A 9,791-nucleotide genomic window follows, 5' to 3' on the forward strand; every position below is an offset into this window, starting at 1 on the left:
AAATTAGATTGTATTCCTCAAATTGCTCAACCACCAAACCCATATTTGCGGCAAAGACTTACCGATCAACATCATATTTGCGATCTTGTTCCAACAAATTCTCCCAGTGCAATCAAATCCTACGCGCCATAAAGGAATACCAGATTAAAACAAAAATTAGTCATTTGTTCATGCTCATTTAAAACTCTTAATGATAATCCACAATAATCAAGATTATGTTAAAAATCAAGCAAACCCATATTTAAGAATTCAAAAAAAGAAGTAAACCCTAATTTACCTGATGAAAGTTGGTTATGGGATCAGTTAGGTTACTAAATATTACAAAAGTTGATCACTATACCGATTAAACTACGACAAAAATATTAGTGCTTTGTGACAATCTTATCAGTATCCTGATAGCAAATGGATGTTATTGTAATAAATATAATATCAGAACTCAATCATATGGTACAATAAACTTAGTCGTATTAATCCTAAATCCGAAAATCAAAGCCTAATCAAGTAATCAAATTTAAATCCCCATACCTATGAAAACAAAACCCAGATATTGATCAGAAAAAGTTACAACTTTTATATCTTAAATCCGCTAATTAATCACAACCCACCACTTCAAATCAAGTAGATTATCTACTAATCGATTCTTTTACAAATTTTGATACGGCTCGATATGATGATTCTGAACACTGAAATAAGAACCCCCGGAACATCAACTAAACAGAGAGAAGATGGTATGAAAAGGGAGAGATGGAGTGTTAGGACTACATCTGTGACGTGATAGTCAAGCTATCAGTTTTCATGAATGTTCTACAATGTGTTATATGTAGAATGTTTGTATTCTAGGAAAGCTTAAGATAGGCAATACTTGAGGTGCAAGTCGTTAGAGTCTGTATATATGTATGTATGTTCTCCTTGTATGATCAAACACATTGAAATTAATAAGAAGTTTTACTTCTCTAAATTCTTCTGTCTCTTCTCTAAACTCTCATATCTCTTTTCTAAACCTAAACTACACCAAAAGTCAACTTCCTATCATCCTTGTTCAAATCTCCATGTCTTCCGCATCTTCAACAGATTCAACAGTCTTTACTATTTTGAACTCTTCTGAATCTATGATGGCTTCATCTGTTTTCTCTCAACCTCATCATATTATTAATGTTAAACTTGATGAACCAAATTATTCCCTTTGGCATGCTCAGTTTTCTCCATATCTTCAAGATTATGATCTTGCTGGCTTTGTTACTGGTAAGAACCCATGTCCTGCTGCTACTCTTGAAAATACTGAAAACCCTAATCCAGCCTATGCTACCTGGATGAAACAAGACATAATTCTTCTAGGTTGGATTTTTACTTCTCTAACTCCTACTGTTTTACGAAAAGTTCATCGTCTTATTAGCTCACATGAAGTATGGTATTCTCTGGAATCCCTATTTGCTTCTAAATCTGATGCACATATTCATCACTCCATGTGAATTTCGTGCCTTGAGAAATGATTTCTTTCTATGAGAGATTACATAGATCGTGCTGCTGGTGATACTACAGTTACCAATAGTGATCTTCGTCATTGTATTCTGGATGGTTTGGACTCGTCTTATGATACAATAGTAACGTCAATGGGAACCATGAAGCTTGAAAATTTTATTACATATCTTCTTACTTTTGAGATGCGTGTGGATCAACAAAACAAAACTCTGAATTCTCAACTTGTGGCTAGTATTGCTTCTTCTTCAAGACCGATTATATCTAACCTTATAAGTAGCACTGGACAACAACCTGGTAATACTCTTGATAAATTGCCTTGTCAAATTGTGATAAATCTGGACATCCTGCTCACCTCTTCTGGAAACGCTTTGGTCGCAATTTTAGACCACAACCTCCTCGTCGACCACCAGTCTCACCCGCCCAGCCTACTAATGCTCCTCGTACCTATATTGCTCAAGCACCAAGATCACCTTCTCATGCTCCTTGGGTTCCTGACAGTGGAACGACTGATCATATCACTAATAATTTTTCTCGGCTAAGTCTTCCATCTGAATACACCTGTCCTGACCAGATTAGATTGGGTAATGGTTCTTCTATTCCAATTTCTCATATTGGTTCTTCTATTCTAGGCACCCCTGATCATAAGTTACATCTTAAAAACACAATCTATACTCCTCAAATCTCTCACAATTTGTTATTTGTTTCTCGACTAACAACTGATAACAATGTGTTATTTGAATTTCATCCTGATTTTTGTCTTGTGAAGGATCGATGTACGGGGAAGGTACTTCTACGCGGCCGTAGGGAAGGTGGTCTCTATGAACTTGATGCTTCATCAGTATCTCCAACAGCCTGTGTTGGTGAACGTACTAGTCTACATAATTGGCACTCTAGGTTAGGCCATCCTATGATGCGAACTGTGCGTCATATTATTTCTAAGTTTTCTCTTCCTGTTTCTAGTAACACTATCAATTTTTGCTCTTCCTGTCATAAGCATCGTAGCCACAAATTACCTTTTCCTTCTAGTACAACTAAATATTTGAATCCTTTGGACTTAGTTGTCTCTGATGTTTAGGGTCCGTCTCATGTTTTGTCTAATGAAGGATATCAATATTACATTATTTTCATCGATGCACACAGTCGTTTTACCTGGATGTTTCCTATGTCTCACAAATCAGAAGTATCTTCCATTTTTTTTTTTCAAAAACATGTGGAAAATATTTTTGACAGGAAAATAAAAAAAATTCAGTCAGACAATGCTGTTGAATATCGTAAGTTCACTTCTTATCTTCAACGGCATGGTACTTTTCACCGATTCTCATGTCCACATACATCTGAACAAAACGGTTTAGTTGAAAGACGACATCGTCATATTCGTGAAAAATGTCTTACTCTTTTGTCTATGGCCTCAGTTCCTTCATCTTACTGGTATGATGCATTTTTTACTACTTTTTATTTAGTGAATCGTACTCCATCTTCTGCACTTGCATAAATCTCTCCTTATGAGGTTCTCTTTGGTACACCACCTAATTATAATTCGTTGCGTGTATTTGGGTGTTTATGTTATCCTCATCTTCGTCCGTATAGATCCCATAAAATGGAACCATCATCTTCTCCATGTGTTTTGATAGGATACAGTTAGTAGACATGTGGTGTTCAATGAGACTGTCTTTCCTTTTGCTGCGTCGACAACACCTTCTCTGTCATCCACTGATCAGGTAATATCTACTCCCACTAAACATCATTTCATTCTCTATAATCTCCACTCATAATATTTTACCACAAAAGTATTCTCCTGTTAATGACATACCACCTGTTGACACTCAAGTTTCACGGGAAGCATTACTCGTAAATCCTCAAACTGAGGTGCCTGTTACTACTTCAGCTGCTACTGCGCCAAATTATTCTATTCAAGATGTTCATGTTTCGTCTACTACTGATTCAACTACATCAACATAGACTGATATATCTCATATTTCTGTTTCTACTGGTCATCCTATGATTACTAGAGCTAAAATGGTATTTACAAACCTAATTCCAAGTATGCTCTTGTTTTGAACCAACTTGTTATTCACAAGCTCAAACAGATCCAAAGTGGCGTAAAGTATAAGATACTGAATACAATGCATTACTTCAAAATAGTACGTGGACTTTAGTTTCTTATCATCCATTTATGAATCTTATCGGGTGTAAGTGGGTTTTTTGTATTAAACATAAAGATGATGGAACCATTGAACGTTATAAAGCTCGTTTGGTAGCCAAAGGATACAATTAAAAAGAAGGTGATGATTATGGTGAAACATATAGTCCAGTTGTCAAACCTTGCACTATACGTATAATTCTTACGTTGGATCTTTCTCATAATTGGTCTATCAATCAGTTTGATGTTCAAAATGCATTTCTACATGGAAATCTTGAAGAATAAGTTTATATGAAACAACCTCCAGGATATACTGATCCTAATTTTCCGACATATGTGTGTAAGTTACATCGGTCTCTTTTCTTACTACACAATGGTTTTGTTACTTCTAAATGTGATTCATCTCTATTTATGATGATACAGGGATTGTTGTCTTACTAGTCTATGTTGATGATATCATTCTTACTGGTTCCAGTACATCATGGTTGGCATCTATTCGTACTTCTTTGCTGCATGAGTTTGCAATTAAAGATCTTGGCTCTTTGTCTTATTTTTTTGGAATTGAAGCAACCCGTACGTCTTCTAGTTTACTTCTTACACAACGACGATATGTTCATGATCTTCTTGTTAGAGTTAAAATGGATGGTGTCAAACCAATACAAACTCCACTCAGTACAACTGGAGATATGTCATCTAATCATAGTACTTTACTCATTGATGCTACGGAATACAGAAGCATTGTTGGAGCTTTAAAATACTTGACATTCCTGATTTGGCTTATGATGTTAACAAGGTTTGTCAATTCATGCATAACCTAACTGAATTTCATTGGAGTTTAGTCAAACGTATATTATGTTATTTAAAACATACATCTACGTTTGGAATATATCTTCGACCAGCAACCACCTTACAGTTATCTTTCACTGCTTATACGGATTCTGATTGGGATGGGTCTTTGGATGATCGTCGTTCAACTAGTGGATATTGTATCTTATTAGGTGGTAATCTTATTTCATGGAGTGCTCTTAAACAAAAGACCGTGTCTCGTTCCAGTACTGAAGCTGAATATCGTGGGCTTGCTATTACGACTATTGAGATTATGTGGATACAATCTCTTCTTTCAGAATTACAGGTGTTTACTAAATTTCCTCCAGTGTTATGGTGTGACAATCTTTGAGCAACTTATCTTACAGTTAATCCTATATTTCATGCTCGAACAAAACACATTGAAATAGATTATCATTTTGTTCGTGATCAAGTTTCTTCTAAACAGTTGGGTGTTCGGTTCATTTCTTCTGAAGATCAAGTGCAGATATATTTACAAAACCGCTTTCCAAAGATAGATTTTTATTTCTTTTAGAACCAAGCTTACAGTTCAAGATGACCCGTTACGCTTGCGGGAGGGTGTTAGGACTACATCAATGACGTGATAGTCAAGCTCTCAGTTTTCATGAATGTTCTAGAATGTGTTATATGTAGAATGTTTGTATTCATATAAGTAGAGGAGAAAAGAGAATTTTTGATAGTAAGCCATCTTTTTTGAGCTGACTGGAAAATCCAGATCAAGTTTATTTTAGATTTTGTTAGACAAATGCCATACAAATGGCATTCACTTTTGTACTCTTTTCTTATTTCATTTTGAGTTGTAGTTCTTTTAACTCCGTTGGTTATTAATAAAATTAAATTGTTAAACAAAAAAATAATAGAATGTTTGTATTCTAGGAAAGCTTAAGATAGGCAATACTTGGCGTGCAAGTCGTTAGAGTCTGTATATATATATATATATGTTCTCCCTGTATGATCAAACACATTGAAATTAATAAGAAGTTTTACTTCTCTAAATTCTTTTGTCTCTTCTCTAAACTCTCCTATCTCTTTTCTAAACCTAAACTATACCAAAACTCAACTCGGAGAAGATGTTTCCGCTACCATTAATGGTTTGGTTTTAAGTTTTCTTCTTTTGTTCATTTTCTCTCACCGAAGCTTTTGGGTTTTTTTCTTTTCTAGATTTTATTTTTATTCTCTGTGTAAATTAGTTAATCTAGTGAGAAAAAAAAAAAGGAACTACTCTATGTTGAGAGCTTGGTTTTTGGAGCAAAATTAGAGGAGAGAGAAATTTTGGAGCAATTCTACAAGGAGATAAATTTGGAACAATTCTAAGGGGTGGGTGACGCTTACCGAAAGTGGGTATTCTCACCGTGCGACGTGGAGCTCATATGACTTAGGATTTTAAAGGTTTTGAATATTTGATTGAAAGTGTGGCACTTTGTTGAAATCCCCTTTCTCTATTTATGATAGGCCAGTACTTATCTGGTCTTAAACCAGAATAAGAAAACATATACAATGGCATTTACCCGAAGAACCTATGGGAGACCTACGGCCTTTGCTAAATCAACCAAACATCTTAAAAAGATTTTTCCACTGTCTTACATTTTCTTAATTGTTGCAAGTGTTATTAAGATCAAATGAACTAAACTAAAAAGGTTGATGTTTTTTCTTCATGAAATTCTTGTACTGGTTATTGTGTTACAATCATAGCATAAATTAATATAACATGGCTTTAAACATGTACACATCGCCACTTAATAACTATCTTCATCAGTTTCGGGTCTTCGTAGGTAGTAGCGGAGACAGTTTATAAGAACCTGCAAGAGAGGAGTAAAGTTTAAACTTGAAAATGTAACACACTACAAATAATTTCTTAGTGTATTCGACAGATGAATAGATTAAGCTGCCTAACTTCATGGTTTAACCGCACTGTTGGTCTCAAAACACTTCTGAAAAACAAATAAGGAAACAAGAGACCATGATTAACTTGATTCCCACAAAACTGTACACCTAACCTGCCTTAAGTATAAATGAGGAAAATAGAAATGAGGAAAATAGAATAAGAGCTTTTGCCCACATCTCGCTAAATATCAAGATGGAAACTCGGAGTAACTATTACTTCGTGTAAAACGAGAACACAGATTACTGCGGAACCTTAGATGAATTTACAATTATTAAGAATGCAGAGAAATTATTCTGTCTTAATTAATAACTAATGAGGTGGTAGATTACCTGTGACAGAGAGTCATTTAGTGCGGCTCCGCTGTAGCTAACATGAAACTTATCCTTTGCTACCAATCCCTGTTAGATAAACAGATGAAGATTTAACAAAATATAAAACATAATAAAATGTACGAACCAAGTGAACTAATGTTTTGCAGGCACATACTTCTGTATCAATTTCTGCTGACTCGACATAGACATTGCAATCACCCATGATCTTGATGATTTCCATTAACAACCCAGGTCGATCTGCTGTCTCTATATAAAGCATGCTGGGACAGAAAGAAAGGTAAAATGGTTTCACTTTAATCAAGAAGTATGTGAAAAAAAGAATGCTCCAGCAAGCCAGCTTAAAGTTAATAATCTCAAATCAACATATTATACATCAGAATTATTATTGCACAAAGAATGACAATATATCACTGAAGCAAAACATTACTAACCTTCTTTTGGGCCCATCATCTGTGATATGGATATGTGTGGCAATATCAACATCAAGCTGTTAACGTGAAAGACAAGTAAGCACTATGCCACTATATACCAAAACCAGAACAATAATAAGTGGAATCGGAAGTGTAACAGGATAGATAAGAGGATAACCTTCTTCTCTGGAGCTTTAATTCCAAAAGCCTCACCCATAGCAAGCCGCTCACTGGATTCCTAGAGAGGTAAAGATTGAGACCAAAATTTAAAAACTGAGAAATATATAAGTCAGACAAAAAAAGGGTGCCAGCAGTAAAATACATGTAGAGATTAACAAAGAGAGTGTCAATTTAAGTGAACAAACCGGATGATACTTCAGAAGGTTGTTAATGATGGTGAGCCTTATTGTTTCCAACATATCTGGATCCTCGACTTTCCGTCCCCTAGAAATTTGTGCAGATAAATCTTTGGTAAGCATTCTTATTCGAAGATTTTGGAAAGAAAACATGAGCTCAACATGAAGCCACACGGTAAGCAGTTGATTACCAACAAAGAAAACACCATTAAAAAAAAAGATAAGGAGTGTAGCAGACAGCCTTAATCATACAACATAAAGGGAACGATATTTACATGCGTGTAATGAAAAATTTGGTCTCTATTACGGATTCCACAGTTGTCACAGTTCCCTTTGTCACATCCAGCCCTAAATCTTTAAGGGCCTTCATCTGCCAGTGACACAACCAAATGCATCAGAAATTATATCTTACAGACATAGCAAATAAACAAATTGGATTAGGTTACCTAGGCATCAAATGCAGTACTACACTGTCATTCATATGCAGATTTTGCAAGAACTTCATAAACCTTATCTAGGAAAACTCCATGAAGAACCAAAATTCAGGAAAAACTCATCACCAAACGACTGGCAGGAGAAATGATAAGAAGCAGGCAGTTTGCCCGTTTGCAGGTTTACAGAACCACTCAGTCATCATTCATGAACAGAAGAAGCATTGACCCCGAATACTACTTAAATGAGAAACCTTTAACTTGTAGAGTTAAGAGAAAGCTTAATAGAGACTTAGAAAGAAATCTTTCAAGCCCTACCATCCACTTTGACTTTCCACATCCATGTCAAAACTTACAATAACCACTCAGTACGAAAATAACCAAAAATCATCCAAGGCAGCAACATGACCCACAATCATTTTACTAGTACAATTAACTGAAACAATTGATTTATAATTCCTTTACCGTGTCGATAAGAGCTCCAAGACGATCTCCAAAGCTAACTTGTACAAGTGTTGCCTCAGAATCCGAATCTTGATCTATCAAAACTATTGGCACCGGAACAGATTCACCATCCTGCTCTGACTTCTGCAAATTGTAACAACTCTTCCTTAACATAAAATTTTATACAAACAATAAACTGATAATCATTATAAACATGTAACATCCTCAATAAGAGCTAGTTATCAAGTGCTGAATCACTGACCGAAAATTTTGATTCTACTGAATCAATTGAAGCTCGCAAAATGCACCTAAAAACACAGTTCAAGAGTAACTTAGGAAAGACAAGTACAAATTCTTCCACTCTAATTAACATATATGTACAACATTTAAAATCAATTTTAGCCACAGATTTCCTCTTGTACCCTAGTTAAACCACTTCAAAACAATCTCTAAGAACAGCATGAAATTAGTAAACTTTAAATCACATGAAAAGATGAATTCTTACTTGTTTGTAGATGACATGAAACCAAATTGATCACCAAATCCAATCCGATGATGAATCTGATTAGCAGTAGTAGTAAACAGTGATATTTTTGAAATTGAACCAAAATCAGTAACCCTAGATCGAGGGATAATGGAAGAAGAACAGAAAGTATTTGTGATTGCCATGGCGATCTTTCTTGTGTTCTTGCCTTGCCTTTTTTTCTTTTCTTTTTTTCTTTTGTTCTTCTTCGTAGACTCTTGTTACTTCTTCATCTCGGCTATGATATACTCGATGATGTTGTCCAATCACTTTCGTGATACCATGTGATGTAGATGTTTGACACGTCAGATATCATTATATATTTAGCTGATGTAATCAGAACGGGAAATAATGTTTCATTCATTCAGGAGTATTATAATTAAGTTACTTCTGCGTGTTTCATGTGCCACGTGGGAGCACACTTTGATCTGTGCCGTTTGAGTTTACTCGAAGTGCTTGGCCAGCTCCTGAAGTAGGTTTGTGTTTAGGAAATGCGTCTTGTGGCATAAACAACCTTTACAGGGACACATAGAAATAGACTGAAAGAAAGTCGTAGATGAAGAAAAAACCAATAGACTGGTCGAGACTCGAGAGAGGTCCAAATCAACGGCATCCTGGGAAACATGTTTGATGTACATACCCAGAGTTTAAGCAAGGTCACATATCCGGTCCGGTGTAAATATCGATTGAGTCGGATACCAGTTGGTTTTCGGTGCTTTGATAATTGTGGGAATTTGATTCTTAGTCCATCAATATGAGGAAACTAGTCAACAAACCATTTCCTGTTCCTGGAGTAATATGATTATGATGACTCAATGATTCAAATTTCTAAAGGTTGGCTCACTGGAGCTCAAAGAGCTATCATACTATTATTATTTTCTTATTATCTCTTTAATTTTGTTTATTGTACTTGGTTTAGAGATGATGCAGAGTAAAGTAAAGATT

The 9,791-nt window shown here is 35.3% G+C and overlaps 1 protein-coding gene across 1 annotated transcript; it reads right to left on the reverse strand.

Annotated features, from left to right (window-relative positions):
• Nucleotides 1-6,003: 6,003 nt before the first annotated feature.
• Nucleotides 6,004-9,075, reverse strand: LOC113323151 (ACT domain-containing protein ACR12-like). The gene is made up of 10 exons (XM_026571419.1): nt 8,829-9,075; nt 8,586-8,631; nt 8,345-8,467; nt 7,724-7,818; nt 7,458-7,536; nt 7,271-7,330; nt 7,114-7,169; nt 6,837-6,942; nt 6,680-6,748; nt 6,004-6,264 (listed from the first exon to the last, which is right to left on the reverse strand). Exons 1-10 carry the CDS (start codon nt 8,990-8,992, stop codon nt 6,202-6,204), a joined length of 861 nt encoding a protein of 286 aa, XP_026427204.1. The 5' UTR covers nt 8,993-9,075; the 3' UTR covers nt 6,004-6,201.
• Nucleotides 9,076-9,791: the final 716 nt, after the last annotated feature.

Source organism: Papaver somniferum, chromosome 11 (assembly GCF_003573695.1).
Source record: "Papaver somniferum cultivar HN1 chromosome 11, ASM357369v1, whole genome shotgun sequence".
NCBI classification, from domain to species: domain Eukaryota; kingdom Viridiplantae; phylum Streptophyta; class Magnoliopsida; order Ranunculales; family Papaveraceae; genus Papaver; species Papaver somniferum.

Excerpts from the sequence above, each read along its gene's own strand:
- LOC113323151 (XM_026571419.1), bottom strand. The coding sequence starts at position 8,992 with ATGGCAATCACAAATACTTTCTGTTCTTCTTCCATTATCCCTCGATCT. Across the intron at positions 7,537-7,723 it reads AAATTTTTCATTACACGCAT|GGGACGGAAAGTCGAGGATC; the intron begins GTAAATATCGTT and ends ACAAATTTCTAG. Across the intron at positions 6,943-7,113 it reads GATGATGGGCCCAAAAGAAG|CATGCTTTATATAGAGACAG; the intron begins GTTAGTAATGTT and ends TTTCTGTCCCAG.